The sequence below is a fragment of the Pocillopora damicornis genome, chromosome 11 (genome assembly GCF_964200805.1).
Source record: "Pocillopora damicornis chromosome 11, jaPocDami1.2, whole genome shotgun sequence".
In the NCBI taxonomy this organism is placed as follows: Eukaryota; Metazoa; Cnidaria; class Anthozoa; order Scleractinia; family Pocilloporidae; genus Pocillopora; species Pocillopora damicornis.
In genome coordinates this window covers 11,033,887-11,054,109 of record NC_142680.1, presented here as the reverse complement: position 1 = coordinate 11,054,109, position 20,223 = coordinate 11,033,887, and the positions used below count along the sequence as shown (strand labels likewise).

General features: G+C 37.6%; 1 protein-coding gene across 1 annotated transcript; it reads left to right on the top strand.

The window, feature by feature from the left end:
- The first annotated feature begins 283 nt into the window (after window positions 1-283).
- On the top strand, window positions 284-18,525 carry LOC149037489 (inactive tyrosine-protein kinase 7-like). The gene is made up of 23 exons (XM_089187752.1): window positions 284-460; window positions 3,439-3,711; window positions 4,157-4,480; window positions 4,663-4,926; window positions 5,100-5,384; window positions 6,006-6,254; window positions 7,110-7,355; window positions 7,716-8,000; window positions 8,617-8,898; window positions 9,605-9,850; window positions 11,039-11,323; window positions 12,099-12,380; window positions 12,942-13,043; window positions 13,402-13,417; window positions 13,745-13,935; window positions 14,363-14,479; window positions 14,599-14,783; window positions 15,132-15,251; window positions 15,554-15,630; window positions 15,731-15,771; window positions 16,258-16,354; window positions 16,695-16,791; window positions 17,576-18,525. The coding sequence occupies exons 1-23, from the start codon at window positions 442-444 to the stop codon at window positions 17,726-17,728; spliced, it is 4,236 nt and encodes a 1,411-aa protein (XP_089043878.1). The 5' UTR covers window positions 284-441; the 3' UTR covers window positions 17,729-18,525.
- The last annotated feature ends 1,698 nt before the right edge of the window (window positions 18,526-20,223 follow it).

Below are 20,223 nucleotides of genomic sequence, written 5' to 3'. Positions count from 1 at the left end.
TTTATAAAGTTTCTTTCATTCCTTATTCTTATTGGAAACGGTCAAAATGTTGAATGAATTAGCAATATATATGCAAGCAATTTGCAATATCCACAAGCAGTTCTTCATTTTATAATATAATTAACTTGTTAATCATGTTAACCTCTGATATGATGAGAGTTGATGGTGGCTTGTCATCCTTGGGAGCATTAGAGAGCTGCAATGTAACTTGAGGGGGTGGATTACAAGGGCGAGTTTTAAAGTTTTTAAGTTGTTTCTTAATGGCTTATTCTTGAAACATTGTTAGTCAATGGTGGTTGGAATGAATGGAGTCCCTGGAGTATCTGCACTAAAACAGTCAGTGGCATACAAATAAGGTTTAGAGAATGTTCCAATCCAGAACCAGCATATGGCGGGGAACATTGTAATGGGAGCAGAGCACTTGTAAGGGAATGTAACAAAATGTCCAGCTGCCACGAAGGTAACATACAGATGGTAAAATCAGTGTGTCAGAGTTTTAGTTACAAAGGGTAACATTAATTGAAATACAGACATCATGGATGGTCCAAAGTCTAATCATAGTTGAACCCCACATTTTATAAAGGCTAATGCCCCATTCACACCAAAGCTTAAACATGTTTAAAAGTTGTTTTGTTAAACACAGTTTAATTTTTTTTTTCTTCATAGAAACTATTTAACCGAATATTTTTTACTTGAATGTAGCACATTGGAAATGCAAGTTAGCAAGTACTTGAATCCAATGGATAATCAAGTTTTTCAGTTCTCTGTTTATAATTTTCATTCAATGAAAACCAGTTTAACAAAACATGTTTTGCTGGTGTGAATGGGGTATAAGTCCTGTCAAAAGCTGTTGTCGTTTAATCTACATACTAATAAATTGACCTTGTCCAAAATTAGCATTACATCGCAGCTTGAATCACAGGCGGCCCAAGCTCCAGCTCTTAGATGATGATCATGATGATCATCATGATCATCTTGCGCAATAACAGTCATGGCGGAATTATAAGAGTTTGTATGGGAATATTTATGAACGCTTGAAGGAATTAAAAAATACGTCAAATTCTCAATAAAAATACCTTACCTTACTTTCACAGCGTATTACTTGTTACCTGATCCCTTACTTTGATGAAAAGAACCCCTTTTAGCGAGTTGTCCATTTCGAGGTTTCCCACGTACGTAAGAAAAGCCCACGTCTGAACACTCCCATTTCCGAACGTCCGATCCGAGAAGCGAAAAATTCCAGCGCAAAATGACCGGGTGGCCACAAATCCAACGCAGAATCCAAGCACATATACTTTGGTTTCATTTCAACTCACTACAAACTCAATCTTTCCCGTGCAACCGACGCTAAACCGCAGTTTGCCTCAGAAATGTCCAGTTTAGAGGTTTCTGCCAGCCTTCGTACACATCAACCTTGACACACGACCGTTGAAAACCAGCTTGGTAGCCCTGCCTTCTTTTTCAAATTGAATATCGCTAGGGACCAGCACCATGGGTGCCAAGTTACGGTGTGGGCCCCGGCGAGGCCCAGTTTAAAAAGGAGGCAGAGTTACCAAGCAAGGCCATTTTTCGCTGGGATTTTTCAGATTTTTCGTTTCTCGGATCGGGCGTTCGGAAATGGAGTGTTCAGCCTTGGGCTTTTCTTATGTACGCGGAAAACCTCGAAATGGACAACTCGCTAAAATGGGTTCTTTTCATCGAAGTAAGCGGTCAGATAACAAGTGATACGCTGTGGAAGTAAGGTGAGGTATTTTTACTGAGAATTCGACGTACTTTTTAATTCCATAGAGCGGTCGTAAATATTCCCATACAAACCCTTATAATTCCGCCACGACTGTTATTGCGTAAGATGATCATCTCACAGCTGGACTTTGGGCCGCCTGTGCTTGAATAAAGTTGTTTTCATTAGTATTATCATTATCATTTTATCACTTGTTATTATCATCAGGATCATCATCGTTATCATTATTATTATCCAGGCGGTGTGCGCACTCCGATTGCGTTGCATTGGGGTAGCTTTATTTTCAATATGGCGGTGAAAGCGGCAGAAATCGGCAGATTTTAACTGAACATTCCGTAAAAGTTACGCCGCTCCTTTTTTCCTTTCACCATAGGTAAATATAACCTGGTTTATTCTGAATGTGTAAAAGTATTTTTTGTACGTATTTGTCGCGTATTCTATGGTTCTCAAGGACATTAACGCAATCACTGTTTTTTAGTATGTAATTTGAGACCAGTTTTCGGAAAGGTCAAATTTGATGTACGTCGTAGTTTGGAGCCTTTCAAAGATTTGGATGGCCGCTTTGATCCTTCTTCAACAGCTCTGACTAAACACTCTCAAACGCTCTCCAACGGTACACGTGTTTCGCGCATTTTAAGTGCTAGTGTTTGAGACCGATTATGACCAAAAAAAGGCCTATTGTTGCGTTACACAGCGTTACTATTGTATACTCAATTGTGTAGTAAATCTACTCTCCTAAATAGAAGCAAATTAACTAATCGTGAGTGTTGTATGGTAAATCTACTATCTTGATCACTGAATTTTTTTGTGAATCCCATATTTACACCTCTAAGTGTATGACATGAAAAATAATTCGTATAAGAAGGTAGCTGTCTTTTTGTAATGAGTTTGCATGTCAAGGGTTGATTCCCTATTAAATAACTCGGGAATTTGATATTATTCACACAGCCATTGGCTGTGGGTGTAACTGCTGCCAAATGAATAGATTCTTGGCCAAGGCTGCAGTTTCAATTCTTTCTGAATCTCTTCAATTGCCTCCTAACAACAAGTTTGTCACGGAGGAATAACAGGAGTTGCGCAGGCCTGCCAACGCTTTTTAATTTTCAAAAGAATGGCAACAGCAGTGAATCCCCATTACATTCAATGTCTATTTGCGCTATCTTGCTGCCACCAGAGATGTTCACTCAACTGCGACAGGATGTAAACGACTCACTTTTCATTTTACGACCATCATGCAACACAATCAGAGTGTGCACACTGCCTGATTATTATCATACAATCCCTATTACTATTATTGCAAATGTTTATGTTACTTTAGTATCATCATTTATATTGTTATTATCCTCATTACAGTGTTCTCTGTTGTCATCCGTAAGCATTTAGCGCTAAATTTCTTGTCAATCACTACTGAAATATTTAGTTTCTTGATAGAATGGTATGGGATGTCTGATATGAGCAGTATCAATTATTTTCTTTTTTTAAACTGGTCCTGAAAGATACTATTTAATTTGATTTGATTTAATTTGAGGCTGATGATTATGTTTCTAACTCTCTTAGAATTGGTATTAACATATGAATTGATATTAACTAAGTACCTATTTGGGGCAATCATCAACAAAATAATTAAAATTTGTAGAATTGTGAAGAGGGCTTCTCAAGATGTACTTATACTTTTGTATTATTATTTCTTTCATCAGTATTTCCACTGCGCTTTAAAACGAAGAGCAACCCATCAGTTGGTACAATGGAAATCCATACAAACAGCAGCTGGAAAAAGCTTTGCACCAGTACGTGGAATAAAGTTGAAGTAGATTTGACATGCATGGCAATGGGATACTCTAACAGCAGTGATTATGGTAGATGGTATGAAGACAGTGGCAATGTATCAGAGACATCTACTAATTTCAACTGCACCACCATTTTGACTAAATGTGAAGGAAGCTTCTCAAACAAACTGCAATTCTGCAAAGGTATTAATCAATTATGCATTTTGGAATCTGTTGTCAGATCTATTTCAGTCTGTACATCCTATTCTAGGTACCCTTATAGACTTGATCATAATTCCATTGGTAGACCTCGCTAAAACATCCTTCTTGCTTTGGTAATTGATTATTTACTAGTGTTTTCTCGAAGACTGCTCTCTAAAAAAATATGATATATATTGACAATTAGGTTTTTTTTCGAGGAATAATTTAAATTGTTGAAGTTGTAAAGAGGCCCAAAAATGATACCTGAACAGCTGCCCATCAAAGAACCCGTACAGCTAAATTGGATTTCTAAACCTGTATGAACACCTTGCACTTTTAAATTTCTTCCTAATCCTGCTGTCTCCTTCTCTTATCCATATTTCTTCCTTTTATAAATTCACTGTTAACTTACCTTTACTGATTGCTCAATATTTTGTGACTTTATAAGTTCCCGTTCGCTTGAATGGTGCAAATGTAGAGTATGGTGGTAGAGTGGAAGTATTTTACAAAGGGAAATGGGGAAAAATTTGTACCAATGGATGGGATTTCAATGATGCCCAAGTTATTTGCCGTCAACTCGGCTTTGAAGAGGCTCTTGCTGAATTTGTTGGCTCAAACGTAGAGGATGGAAACATTACTTCTGTAATGGTGGATGTTTCCTGCAATGGAGAGGAGGTAGAACTTGCATCTTGTGCACGCACTGATGGAAAGTTAAATGTCCCCAGTCAATGTCGAGGAGATGGCAAAGGTTCTCAAGCACTGTGTCAACCAAGTAAGTAAGATATTAATAACGTCAAGGTGGAAATTCCTAAAGGTGACTGGTCCTTGTGAATAGTCACGTGTTTAAAGTTAAACATCAAAGATCAAGATATTATTAGTTTTGAAACAAACTAATGCCAAAATACTGAGACAGAATGAACTAATAATTGTGCTACTTGAAAACATTTCTTTCAGAGAACAAAGAAGTATTGGGAAAAGAGAATCTTTACTTTGATATTGGCAGCAATGAAATCCTTCACTGCTCAATACGTAACAAAACCAGTTTTGCAAAATGGGTCATTAATGGTCAAAAGGTGCAAAGGATGAATTCTTCTTCTAAGAGGGTCGAGACCACAGAAGATGGTAAACTGGTCATAAAAAATGTGCAGTTGTCTGATGGAGGAACATATGAATGCCAAAGACTGGAATATGTTCAGTATTACACGGTTTACATTAATGGTAGGAAAATCCTTTTCAACACATTTAGAAGACCTTAATTGCCTCATTGTAGAGTAAGCTAACATAACAGTAAATGTGCCCGGCACTCACAATATAGACACACAATAGGGACTAGTTAGCTTTTCTTCATTGCGGCTTCAGTAAGTGGTTATTTTCTTTATTTATTTCAACAGCAAGATTCACTGAGAACACTAGAGACCAGCAGAGCCTCACTGCTGACAAATCTGGTATTATAAACTGTGGTGCTGAAGGAACACCACGTCCACAGATAACTTGGAGTAAACAAGGAGAAAAGTTAGTACCTGATGGGAGAAGAGTCACTCAAATTCCCAGTGGCAGTCTAAAGATTGATCCTGTTCACCCTGAAGACGGTGGCACATACGGATGTACCATGACACAAAATAAAGGATCAAAAAGGGTCACAAGCAGACCTAAAAGCATTAATGTGTCTGTTATAGGTGAGTGAGTTATTGGAAAAATCTGAAACTGGTTCAGTCATTATACCAACACGTAATAATAGTAAAAATAGTGATAAAAACTTTATTTTAGTGTCAAACCATGAAGCCTGAGGAATCCATGCTAATAAGGGAACACAGACTAATACAAAATACAAAAATTAAACGACTAAAATATCTACTCTAAAATATGAATAGTACAAAATGCAGTCTAAAATATATTAAAGATGAAGCTAAACATTATAGGTAACTATCAATAGCTGATCCTAAGAATTTAGTCATTAAGTAGTTCAGTTGCATGTAGATAATGCTGGTAAGGTGGGTTTCTGATTTCATTTATTGAGGTTAAAACAATCTTTGTTACTTTTTTCTGAAGGGCTTTAATTTTTTTCTGATAGGCATTTCTGCAAGGTCACCTTATATGTTCCAATGATTTGTTGTTTTTAGCCGTTCGAAAAGGACTTTCATCTGGTTATTCAAATTAGTCAGATGAAAATGCTTTGTCTAATTTATAGACTGATGTTAGTAACCCAAAAAGGAAATTGCCCTTTAGGATATTCGTATAATTTATGTGTGTATAACTAAAGCCACTGTGTTTTAACTTTTTTACTTGTTTCTTCAAAGTTCTACCAGAGGTGAGAATTTCAGGAGCAAACAATCTAATCAGAGAAGGAGACACTGTGACTTTGACTTGTAAAATCATTCAAGGTCAGCCTCAGCCGCAGATAACTTGGCTTAAGAATAACTTATCTGAAGGACACAACATGTCTCTCTCCTTTCATAAGATAACAGAGAAAGACACAGGTCTGTATACCTGTGAAGCGAAAAATCCAGGAGGAATTTATACTGAAAACATCAATATTTCTGTTAAAGGTAAGTTGTTAAGTCTAAAACTGGATTTTAAATCATTCAGTTGTGTCAGCTGTGGTGGGATAGACTCTGGACTAATTGCTGTGGGTTAAGGCACTGGCCAGGATCATTGTGCCATCTTCTTGAGTGAGGAAATACCTCCATCTCGTTAGAGGGTTTTCTTCTTGAAATCTCTTCCTTCTTTTAACATTTACTTTAAATTTTGAACTGCAAATCGATATCATACGTATGTACTGCTGGTTAGTCAAGCAAGATCATTTCTGTGGTATCCTCTTGGATGACAGGCCTCGCCTGCATGGTGCCTGACTCTCCACACAGACAGTGGAGCTATGCTATTGGTGGGAATGTGGTGACGAGAAAACACGAATAAATTAGTTGAGCGCTTTTCATTCAACTAATTTATTCTTGTTTCTCATCACTATATTCCCACCAATAGTGTAGCTCTTATTTTCTCTGAGGATGACAGTCTTCACTCTCATGATGCCTGAATCTCCACCGGGAATTTTAATGAACTTTTAGGAAAACCCTTACTAGTTGTTGTGGGTTTGTAATTAATTTTCCGAGCTTGATCCATAAGCGAAGAGTCACGAGTGATTTGTGATCATTGACAAGTTCAATAGGAAATATTTTTCTCTCAATTTAACGTGTAGTTGAATCCTTCTTCAGTAAACTGAGAAGTGTGGCGCTTGCTTCCAACTTTTTGTTTCTTAGCTCAATTATATTACACGGCTGCTATTTGTTAGTCATTGGCTGGAACAATGAGTTGGAACCAAAACAAAATGTCTGCCATGACAATATTTTCTCTGTATCTGTTAATATTATCTCATCGTGACTTTTATTTTAAATTTTTCTTTGTAGTTCCACCACATCTAAATCCTGAACTCAAGAACCTTTCAGTCCCACTGAACTCCACATTTGAAACAGATTGTTTTAAAAGGGGTGATCTTCCAGTATATGTCAACTGGACCAAGGATGGAAAAGCTCTTGATAACAAAAATACATTAGTTATTAAGCGCATGACGCTTGATCATGGAGGTTTCTATGAATGTGCTGCTGAAAATCTGGTTGGAAAAGTTAACATCTCCTTTTGGATCGATGTCACTGGTAAATCAAAATCATTTTATAAATATTTACAAACGGTGCTTGGTTTGTCTTCGATTTGGATACCTCAGTAAGATTGATATCTAGATTTGAAGTGGATGCTCAGTTTAGTTATGTTGGTATAAACTAAGGTTTTCATGTTATTAATATATTTAGGGGTCTAACATACCCGTTTGAAATGTGATATCCCTATCTATTCCCATGTACAGAATCCAGGTAATATCTCTAACTTCTGAAAATGCACGTATTTAGCAGACTCAAAAAATCTTCTCACACATTTAACGACTGCAAAATGACCTGTGGTTGTCCAGTTTTATCTTGAGAACCTTGATTGAAGATTAACGGTGCCCCTTTTATTTCCAGTTTCTCCTCAGATCAAACTGTCCCCGATAAACCAGTCTGTTATTGATGGAGACTCAGTCAACTTTACTTGCCGTGCCACAGGTGTTCCAACACCAAGCCTGACCTGGACATTTAATGACGGTAAACTTCCATCAGGTACTAAAGAAAACAATTTAGAGGGAGACTCATTTGTAGAATTATTTCTGGAAATGCAGAAAATAACGAAGAAAATGGAAGGAATATACAAGTGTACAGCTAAAAACAAAGCAAATACAACCAGTTCCTCCACAACACTTCACATTTTTGGTAGGTTGATAATACTCATGAGAATGATAGTAATCATAATTTTAGTGATATATATGATAATAATGATAACGGATCTATTGTAAACAATGATTATATATGATGCCTTCATCTTTTGAGTTTATCTCCCTTGCTGGTGAATAGAATGTAAGTCGGACATGGTAATTAGTCTAAGAGTTGATCAAAAATAACCAAGAGCTTGTTAAGACTGGTTTTTGAAAAAACCGTTTAGAGATTGATTTTCGAACATAATTTTGGAAATTTTGTGAGAAACTAAAGCCCATGTGCGCAGCTGGTTGGGTTTAACGTATCTGGGAAAAATGATGAATTCTTAGAAAGATACTCGTTGTGCGCGCATGTGCAATTCACCAATAGTTTGGGGTGACTCCTCAATGTGATAGCTTTGCAAAGTTTTTTTTAATGGTCACCCTACTCATTTTGGCCAGGTTATGCCATTGAACCTTTTAACAAAAACTCTTTTGAAGAGCCATTTACCCTACAATTTTCGTTCAGAGGGTTGCTTTTGGATTCTTCTGGGTCCATGATAATTACATTACTAAGGATATTATCAGTGAAGCTGTTTTAGACTAAATTCTAAGTTTTCTCTTTCTCAACACAGAAAAACCCACTGCTCAAATAACACCAAATTCACAATTAATACTTGCCACAGATGATGAGCTCACATTAGCTTGCAGCGTCAACGAAGCAACAGTAAATATCACTTGGAAAAAAGATGGAGACCCAATAAAAGAAAGGGCAAACATTGTTACACTATTGAATAAGAAAACAAGTTACCTGGTTATTGCAAAGGTTGTGGAAGAGGACAGTGGTAAATATTCTTGTGAAGCTCGTAACAGACTAAGATATATGGCCCGCTCCACTGTGACAATAGAAGTCAAACGTAAGCTATTATTATTGTAGTGTCTACCATTAACCATTAGAGGTCGTTTATTTTCGATGAAACTGCTCCTTTTGCAATCGTTTTTTTAGGAAACTGTAAATCAGAGTTTACAATATGGGTCCACTGGCTTTTAGAAGCAGTAGCACCAACTTGTAGAGACTCGAATAATTTGTTGCAATATCATCATGATTGTTTGTTTTCTATTTGGGTGTTGCCATTGGTCTACATACAATTTACAATAATTGAAGGTCGTTTCTCAATTTAAAACAAGATTTGAATGACGTAGCTCATCTATTCATAGTTCTGATTTACCTTTTCATAAGGTAATGAGCAGGCGAAATCTAGCTTAAAGTAGTACACCAACCCGGATAAATGCAGTTGCTAAAATTTAGAAGATCAGGTCATCACTTTAATTTGCAGTGTCTGATGTTTCCTCACTTTTAATGGGTTAGAACTGGCATATCGTGCTCAGATTGATGGGAAGTCAAATTTCCCAGGTAAATAGCAAGGAGATGGCAAAGGTTTTTTATTCTTGTGTCAACCAAGTAAGTAACGTACTGACAGCGCCAGAATGAAACTTCCTAAAGGTTGCTGGTCGTCACGACCATTCATTTGTTTATAGTGTTTACATGTTTACATTCAAGATCTAGATGCCAATGTACCTGTGACGATAATCTTATCGTAACTCTTTAATTTTTCTTTCTAGGTCCACCACATCTAAATCCTGAACTCAAGAATCTTTCAGTCCCACTAAACTCCACACTCGAAACAGACTGTTTTAAAAGGGGTGATCCACCAATATCTGTCAACTGGACCAAGGATGGAAAAGCTCTTAGTAGGAACAATACATTAGTTATTAAGCGCGTGACTTTTGATGATGGAGGTTTCTATGAATGTACTGCTGAAAATCAGGTTGGAAAAGTTAACATCTCCTTCTGGATCGATGTTACTGGTAAATCAAAATAATTTTATAAAGATTTACAAACGGTGCTTGGTTAGTTCACGTTGTAGAGTGTTGTACTGCCGTGCGATAGTTCAAGCCCTTGACTGGACCAACGTAAGGTCTTAAATAGACGAGGAGAATGTGCTGCCTTTCCTATGGCATGAGCAAATGGATAGACATTCTAGTTTCTTGGACAAGGAGAATAAACTTTAAGCCCCATTTCCTGCGTCCTGCATCTTCTAGGAGGCTTGGGTTCGACTTGGAGTTTTTTTTCCATTAATGCCTGTGTCACTCACTGAAGAACATCATCTTAAAAAAAAAAAAAAAAAAAAACGTAAAAATTGCCTGAAGCTTGAGAAACCGCAGATAACCTTTTCGGGCATCTATGGGTCGAGTCTTATGACTAACGATGTGTATTTTACCATTAGCAAGCATTTTTTCCCAAAACCTGCCTGCGAGGCTACCGAGATAGGCTGGTGACAAAAAGTCCAATCTTATTATTTGTCGTCTAAATCTTAATTTTTTTCTAATTTCACATTCATTGAACCTATCTCACTTAACTTTATCCTACTCTATTCTCTGCATGCCGTTCATGCCTAAGGTAATCTTGACACTATCTGCGCGTTAAGGACTCGAAATCCTAATGACGGAAGATTGGAGTTGCTCACGGTCCACTTTCTGATCCTCAATAGATTCTTCATTATTTTGGGGAATTTTGTATTGTATCAACTGCGGTAGTTACTTCCCCTATTGATATTTCTCATTATTCTCAAAACTCTTGTCTGCTTGATATGGTGTTGATGCTGTTAGAAGAAATTCTACCTTGAAGCGACTTCAAAGTGACGCAGCAACCCGTTTACATAATGGATCGGAAATTCAACGAATTTATTCTGGCAGCAATTCAACCCGCAAAGGCGATCCGACCGATAGGTTAAATCCAATAAACATTACAATTAAGATTTATCGAAGATTACCTAAACTGTCTCAATTTCTCTCAACTTGAAAGAGGTTAGTCAATAAAACACGAAAACAAAGTGTTCCTGCGCATGTTTAAACAAAACTATTGGCTTTGTATTTTAGAGATTTTAAACTAGAAGACGCCCAAATTTGCTCTTCTTACTGCCAGATTACTTGTGGTTATTTGATTGTATCTTGAGAACCTTTGTTGAACATCAGTGGTGCTCTTTTTATTTTCAGTGTGTCCTCAGATCAAACTGTCTCCTGTAAACCAATCTGTTATTGATGGAGACCCAGTAAACTTTACTTGCCGTGCCACAGGTGTTCCAACACCAAAACTGACCTGGACATTTGATGGCGGTAGACTTCCATTGGGGATCAATGAAAACAATTTTAAGGGAGACTCATTCCAGGAATCATTCCTAAAAATACAGAGAGCAACAAAGAAAATGGAAGGAACATACAAGTGTACAGCAAAAAACAAAGCAAATGGAACAAGTTATTCCACAATACTTCAAGTATTTGGTAGGTTCAATAATTAAAATGATTATGATGATAATAATAGTAATACTGACAGGGATGGTGTGGATTGTAATGATAGTAATAGTAATCGTAATTTTAATAGCAATAAGGGTAATGATGGCGATGGATCCGTTGCAACAATGATAATTAAAGATACCTTCCAAATATGAGGTGAAAATGGTGGCTGGTGGCTAGAGGTTGCCCAAGAAGAACTGATAGCTTGTTAAGAATGAGATGGAGTATCGATAACCCTGGAATTTTTCCAAGACAATGGAGTCAAAGAGTGTAAATACAAGCTTGAGTGAAAAATATCGTAATGAATTGTGGGAAAGATAGTTGTTGCACATGCACCATTTACCAGTTGTTTAAGATGACTCTTCCATATAATCACTTTGTGACATTTTGTTATGGTCACTCTAATCATTTTGATCCAAAAGCTTATGATCACTGAGATGATCTGTAGCTTTGTATAGGGCAATATGTCTTTATAATAGAAAACAAAGGGCTGGGTCTCAGTTTATTTAGAAGCATCTTTGAATGGGATCTGAGACCCTTTGGCAAATCTTCAGAAACATTTTGGACAAGTATTTCAAACCTTCTTTAAAACGTCTTTGAAGCCAAGTTTCACTCAAATTGGCACGTTATACCCCGTATGTACCATTTGGAGGGTTGATTTCGAATCACTAAGTTTCTCTGATAATTACCTTACTGAGGTATTTTGAGTAAATTTTTTTAATGAAAAACAAGTTAAGTATAAATTATCTCTTTCTCAACACAGAAAAACCCACCGCCAAAGTAACTCCAAAACCATATCCAACGCTCACCCAAGGTGATAAGCTTAGGTTAACTTGCAGCGTCAACAAAGCAACGGTAAATATCACTTGGAAAAAAGATGGAGACCCAGTAAAAGAACGGGCAGTCATTGAAACGCAATTAGATGAGACAACAAGTTATCTGATTATTGCAAAAGTTGTGGAGGAGGACAGTGGTGAATATTCCTGTGAAGCCCGTAACAGAGTAGGAAATGTGGCCCGCTCTATTGTGATGATAAAAGTCAACCGTAAGCTGGCAGTATTGTAGTGTAGAAACAATCTAAAATTTAACAGCAATAAATCGTTTGACTTGACGGAACCTGAAACTTTTAAGCATGCTATTTGTTGTTTTCTGTTTGTTTGTTTGTTTTGTCTTTCTTTGCTTTTATTGTTGTTTTTTGTGTGTGTGAATGCGTGTATGGATGTCGGGTGGAAGCCTATAATTAAAATATGGGTCCCCTGGCCTGTTAGATACAGTAGAACCTACTTTTAGATACCCAAATAATTATCACCATTATTGCTTGTTTCCTATTTGGCAAAGTGAATTGCTCTACATCTATTCAGCAAAAAAGCAGATAATTTCTCAATTAAAGACAAGATTCTGGCCAGGTCTTCTCCATATAGTTTTGATTTACCTTTCTTTGAATCTCAGCCATAAAACAATAGCCATTTCTAATGAGCCAGCTAGGCTCAAGCGAAAAAAGTATCCAGAGGAGCTGGCTAATATTGTGTAACAACCTTTTCCTTATCATCACATCTACTACCTTTGTCATTTGGCTAAGAAGCATGTGTTTAACTTACACCAACAGCTGTTAGTCCATTTCTGGTGTGGTATTATATTTTTGGATCAATGGCTGCTGTCATTGTTATTTTGCTCATGGGCTGCTATTTTTGGAAACGTCGGAGGACAGGTAAACTTCGCTCTTCATATCTTGTTTTGGGTAATTTTTCCAGACAATAATAAGTTGTGTGAGAAGCAAAAGCTTGGACAAGTTTATGTTTACTTTTACTCCACTTCGTATTTCAATTGTTCTCCTCAAGTTCGCTATTAGTTAGGTATTAATATCATCTCGGTTTGCAGGAAAATGAAAACCCTTGAGGCACTATAGGCATGTTTCTACTGTTTCTTGTCTTGCGATTTTATCTGATTTATAATCTTCTATTAACCACTGACCAAAGTGTATATTATTTTTATTTAAGTATTAAAGTTAAGGCAGCATTTTTTCACCTTCTTTATTTCTTTCTTTGATTTGTCAATCGGACCTACAGTGGCTGCTACCGCTCTGTAAGTCAATGAGTTTGCCTTTTATTTACCAAACTGAAATGTTTCTTGAAAAAAAATTGAAGTTGGGGTTTATATCTTACTGTCATGTCAACCATTCCATTTGGAAAGTTAACTTGAATGATAGTCTGTGTGACCGAGTAGTTCTACAATTGTAGTTTTTCTGCACAAGAAAATGTTGTTTTTTTATTTCTAGAGTGATTATTTTTCCATAAATTAAAGAAATCAGTCAGATAATTAAGAAACTCAAAACGTTTCCGTAACTTCTTTCCCTTGATCACTTATACTTTGATTTAGCAATAGAAATTGTGTAATTTTCATAATATTTAGTCCTGATCAAGGGGAGGCAGTTGAGATGGAGCTGTTGAATGTAGAAGTGGATGAATGGGAGATTGAAGTGAACCGTATCCTGCTTCAAGATGTCATTGGGCGAGGGGCATTTGGAGCAGTGTGGAGAGCTCTTCTTAGTTCTCCAAATGGGAGACCTGGAAATCGTACAGTTGCTGCTAAATGCTTTACACGTAAGATCCATTCAACTATCTCTCCTCAAAGCACGTGGGTGGGTACTTAGCGTTTCTTGCCAAGGGTACTTTGCACTTTCCAGTAATCATTTATCTCAGGTTGACCAAGGCGCTCTAAGAGATTCGTGCAAAGTTATTTTTTATAACAAAAGCAACAATTAAACAATAGAGGCATCAATAGCAATAAAAAATTTGAAGATGGCAGGCATGTGCCACAATCGTGAGGCAAAGAAAATAGGAATTCCTCGAAAGAATTCGCTCGCCGACCGGTTCCATTTTTGCAGTTGTGAGCTTCGACAACTGGGTTTCAAAGACCTCCTAAGATGTGAGGTCTAAATCCTCACCCGAAATTTCCCTTCTTAAGCACGAGAAAATTCGTCAATAAGGATTTTTTCCCCGGTTATGAAGTATTTCCTTTTTATTGTAGCCACCGCAGGGGAGGAAGGAAGAAAATGTTTGATGAGAGAGATCGAGCTGGGAAAAATTATCAGTGACAGCAATCAGCCAAACATAGTGAAGTTCATTGGCTGCGTCACTAGACAAGGTACATGCTAAGTTTAAGGCGTCATTCTTATTATATGCAATAATATTTCAACTGAGTATGAGATTGTTAGCTTGTTTGTTTGTTTTTACTGATTCGTTCCTTCTTTTCGTTATTTTAAGTTCATCCGATCCTTATCATGGAACATTTGCCATGTGGCGACCTGCTTGGTTACATGAGAAAATGCCGAGGAATTAATGATCGGTATTATCTTGGAGAAGGAAGGCCTCAAGTTTTGAACAACTATGACCTTGTGCTCTTTGCCAAACAAATCGCCGCCGGTATGGTATTCCTTGGATCAAGGGGGGTAAGTAACTAAAATGCTTCTACATTCAATTTTACCGCAGAAATATCTGTAAGGGATTGTTACACCTTTTGAGTTGCTTGAATATAGATATATCTAAATTATATGAATTTTTTCGGAAGCAGGTTTCATATGCTCAATATTTCTCAAGAGTTCCTTTGGTATTGTCAGTGGGTCACCTAATGTCGCAGTCATTCTGGTATATGTTTGGTTTGTAATGAACACCCTAGGAACAATAGTTCTTACAACCCGTGCAAACGTCTGTATAATTTTCCCTCTGGTCATGGTAGATCTCACAAAAGATATGCATTTGTTAGCAAGTTTACATTTTGGATCTTTGTCTTTTGGTAGATAATCCATCGTGACCTGGCGGCTCGAAACGTCCTCCTTGATAACAACTATGTGTGCAAAGTGACCGACTTTGGCATGGCATATCAAAGCTTCAAATACGGTCATGGAAATGCCAAAAAGGTAGAAGATCGTCTTTGCTTTAATTTTTTTGCGGTGGCACTTGTAAACAGATTCCTAAGGTTAGCTCTGATTCTGCCTAAAATTCACCTTAACTGCCAACTGAGGATAGCTCCACGTTCTGCCATGCCACAGAATACAATTGAGTTAGTTGACTTTATCATTTAAATTTATGACATTTTCTAAATTTTGACACTCCATAAAAGTCTCGGAAGAGGTACACCAGCCACCTCACGTTTACGTGCATGTCCTTTGTTAACTCGCTAGTATTAAAACCCTTATTTTTAAACAAACTGTCGTTGCAGGGCTGTTTGCCAATCAAATGGACTGCACCAGAGATTTTGTTGGGAAATTTCGCTGGACTTTCCACGTTGAGTGACGTGTATGTATATTTTTGCACTGAGCTGGCCCTCTCTTTAGTTTTTGTCTTTACATGCTCACTTAGAGAATATCTCGGCAACACTTTTTCGAAATTTTTTCAGGTGGTCTTACGGAATCGTCCTGTATGAGATAGTTACCCTTGGTAAGTCAAACTATGTTCAACAAAAAATATTTATACTTCCCGTCCGTCTATGTCTGGAAATGTTGTAGGTATCGTTTTTGGAACTCGTTAGTAATGTCAATGCCTTTAGGACCCAATTGGCAGACGTTAGTTTGATGAGCTGTGGCAGAAAAACTTGTTGTGCCAAAGTTTACCTCAATGATGAATTTTGCTCCGCTTGTCGAAGTTTCATTCTCTGTAACTGAGAACCGTTGTTTCAGGACTTTCCTTGCCCTGGCTATCGCCCAAGACGATTGGCATTTTGTGTTCGACTTTAAATGACGAAAAACCTTTCAAATTACTTGGCAGAAAAGTGGTAATCAATTACATAAAACATCAGGCTAGGAAACATCAAGTTTCGAATGCTGCTGTCAAGCACTAGAAGTGGATCTCTCTGATTTAAATCTCAACATTTTTAAACGAAATATTCGGGTGTATCACGGCCACAATTTTTTTATTTCTTCGCAGGAGGAATTCCATATGAGGGATGGACAGAAGGGAATGTGGTTGCACGAGTCACACATGGATACAAACTTCCAAAGCCCGATCATGTTGATGATAAACTGTGAGTCTTGACTTTCAAGTTGCCATGTTCCATTTTAAATCGCCCAATCCCCCTAACCCCGATGAAAAACACATTCTCTCGTATAATCTGATTTCTTCTTCCGTTACTGAGCTCTGCTAAATGAAACAAATTTAACAGTGGTCACCAGTTTGTTCAGTTAAAAGTTGTCTTTTCACTCAAGAATTTTGAAAAGATGAATTTGCAGCTATAACAGCCAGACATTTCTTATCATTTTAGCCATCATTTTCCCAGGGCTCTCTTAAGATTTCTGTAATGGTTGACTTTTATCACATATTACATAAACCACAATCCAGTATTGACCATCATTCCTTTGTTCCAGGTATGCTATAATGAAAAGGTGCTGGAATTTTGACCCCGACTTTCGTCCTCCCTTTGAAAACCTTCGAAGAAGAATGGATACCTACCTTCGTGAAGAGGTTTGTAGCACGATTTGAACAAGTCCTTGACGTTCTTGTAGGCCTGTAAGATTATTTATTCCTCCAAAATTACTTCATAGACCACTACTCTTTCAAAGTTGGTTTCAGCAGATTAATGGAAGTGATTTAGGATTGTATTTGTTTCTTCTAACTACGGCTGCGGCCGCCTGCGGGAATTTCAGTGCCTTGAGATTTCATTTTGACGGCTCCTGCCTGTAGTTACGTTTCTTACTATTTGCCCCAGCTTATCGATGTTTTTTAAGTTTTAACACATTTAAACATAAAACGCGCTAAGATGTCCCATGCCAACGAACTCATCTATCACCATTCCTTCCGCCCTTCCCGCTACTTCCCTTCCAAACTGACTGAGCATCTACATTCATAATAAAGGTTGATGGGAGAGTATAACAGGGTAATTTGGTATTTTCAACTGAGTTGATAACGTAAATTGGCCACCTTTAAGATTTTAAAAGCTGACGTTTCGAGTGTTAGCCCTTCGTCAGCGCAAATAGCAAAGTTCTAACGCTCGAAACGTCAGCTTTTAGACTCTTTACGGTGGCCAATACGTCACGTTATCAACTCAGTTGAAAATACCAAATTACTCATCTACATTCATAACTTCCTACCTACCAACCAACCTGCCTAAGAAAACGCATTACTCTGTACCTTTAAAGCGAGGATCATTTCTGTGCTTTGAAGTAGTCATTAAAATTTTCTTCTTGACTTGAAGTTAGAGAACATTGTGACGATCGTGAAAATCCTCTTTTATTGCTTTCCCCTTTAGACATATCTGCACCTGCTCGACATGGGATCTTATGACACGACCAAATACTCCAAGGTTGAAGATCTCGGAGGTGAAGATGCCGAACCAAGTGCACGACCTCTAGGGAACGCCGCGGCAAAGAGATTAGGAAAGTGGGCCAGCGACCGTCGTTAGACAGTGTCATTTTGAATATTGCTTAGGAACCAAGCACTTTGTAGTGCATAAAGAATTAGAAGAAAATATGTACTGGTGATAACGGTGATAATTTAAGGGCCTTATTGTGTTATAATAAATCAAAGCTGTTTCCTCGATGAGGCACCTTTAAGTCAGTTTTTTCTTAAGTCGCAATTGATAAATAACTCGATTTAGCTGGTAAAGTCCGGATATTTAAAAAATGAGGTTATTGGTGAAACAAGACTACTAGTTGTTAGCAATCATGTTATTGAAGTGTCCCCTGCTGGTGATATAGTCCTGGTAAGATATTTAGTAGTTTAGTGTTGATTTAGTCATGGATCTTTCAGTAGCGTGTCCTTTATCGACGAGATTGGTGACATGTCTTGTAATATGGTGTTACATGGGTCGTAAATTGCTTAAATTTTGTGTCATTGGTATCAGAAAACAAAAAAAAGTGCATCGCTATCGGTATGTTTACTCTAACCTTCTTGCTGTTATTGTTAAATGCTTTTTCATAAACGGAGAAAATCGTCTCAATAGAGTGATTCTAAAATCAAATTAATCAAGTTATTATTCCAATATTTTCGACTTGTACAAGAAACAGAGAGCGCTATTCAGAGGGGTTGTGGCTGATAGACAGACCTTTACTATGATGAAATGAACCGCTTACTTCAAAGTGGAAATGTCGCTAGAGCAAGGATGAGCGTTTATTTCTGTACATTATCGAAACACACTAAGCTGTATTTAAAATTTTGTAAAACACTCTATTTGATATCTGCAATAAAAGAGTAGAGGCATACCTTATGGCGTTATTCACAATGTTATATCACTATTTAAGCCGCTCTAGATATACACAGAAGAAAGAAAAACACCTAATCTTGTATCTCGTACACAACGCAATTTCTTTTAAAGGACATATTGGAACAGTTCGTTCGTAGTTTTTTTCTAATTAACTCCGAGTTCATTTTACGGGTTTGTTGATGTTTACTGCCTCGTGCAGCTCACGCTTGGACGTAATACCCATATTTAATATGGAAGACTTCGAGAGATAATCGATACCAGCGTCGCAGTGTGTATCATAGACATCCTTCGGAGGTTGGTATCACGATTTCCCTCCACCCGTCCCTTCACGCTGTTCTTGACAAGAAAAGGGTAATCAGTAAATTATTCCCATGTAGGTCCGGTGTCCTAGCGGATTTGGACTCCCCTAGATTTGGACCCCCAACAAAACCGAGTGACAACATCATCCTTAACACTCTAGTAGAAATAGATAATACTTTACGTTCCAGTACGTAATAAATTATGTTTTTAATTGAAAATATGCGTATCCCCAATGCATACGAACTGAAAGCTGGAAATGACCCTTTTGACCAAGGGAAAATGCGCAAGCATTTAGTTTAATGTTTCGAGAAAGGTCGTTTTTGAACCTTTTCCGCGATAGTGGAACACCGCTAAATTTAATAAGAGACAAAATTGTGACACTTATTTATTTTGTTATTGTTCAATGCCCGAGGGTTGGGACGACATGGTACTGTGCGAGTTGTGCGAGGAATGGTTGCACATAAGCTGCAAGGGACTTAAGACTGCCCCGGAGGGCGAGTGGCTCTGCATCGTCTGCAGACCGCCAGACGCTAGACGTCTTCGCAATTGTTAAGGATCGGATCCCTCAACAATTAATAATCGTGAAAATTAGAAAATAAGATTGAGTTAGATGTAATAGTCTCCACTTTTGTTAAGACGTATACGTTAATGTTGATTTGCATTTGAAAATAAGCTGAGAGTTCCAATAGTTCAGAATAGAAACATTTCTACTATCATACGCTTTATGAACGACTTGTAATAGGAGTAGTTACTTCGCTCTTGTTCAGTAACTGTTTAATGTTATTTAATTAGAAAATCAGAGTAGTTTTTGTGACTGAACACAACAGTCTCCACCATTGTTATGACGTTACGTATCAATGTTAATTCGCATCAAAAGAAACAAAGATTTATTGTAACAATTTCACCAGTTCGAATACAGTAGTTTGTTCGCATCTAATCTTTGTGTATGCTGTACGACTCGCCATATTAAATGCGGCAGAATTGGAACAAAATGGCTGTTTTTCTTTACCTTTATTGAGGAATGTTGTGTTGCAATTGAAAAGAACATCGACAAAAAGCTTGCAAATAGAATTAGTTACCAAATATGATACAAACGATTCTTAAAAGGAAAGTTTGGTCGGGGGTCCAAATCTGCGAAGGGGGGGGGGGGGGTCCAAATCCGCTGCAACACCGGCTCTCTATGCGTCAATAGGTAATCTCAGTTCCATGTCAAACATGAGCACCTTGGGGAGTACCCTGTACTCATGCGTTGATACTCGCAATGCAAAGGGAACCTAAGGAAAGTGCTGGCCCCATTCTTTCTGCTCCTCTGCAATCTTGGCAATAACATCGGCAACCATACGGATAAGTAGTTCAGGGCTCAATCAAGTTGCGTAACCAATGGAAATTCCGAG

Coding starts and splice junctions, on each gene's coding strand:
- LOC149037489 (XM_089187752.1), top strand. Junction 3,712..4,156: donor CAAACTGCAATTCTGCAAAG/GTATTAATCAAT, acceptor TGACTTTATAAG/TTCCCGTTCGCTTGAATGGT. Junction 15,772..16,257: donor GTATGAGATAGTTACCCTTG/GTAAGTCAAACT, acceptor ATTTCTTCGCAG/GAGGAATTCCATATGAGGGA.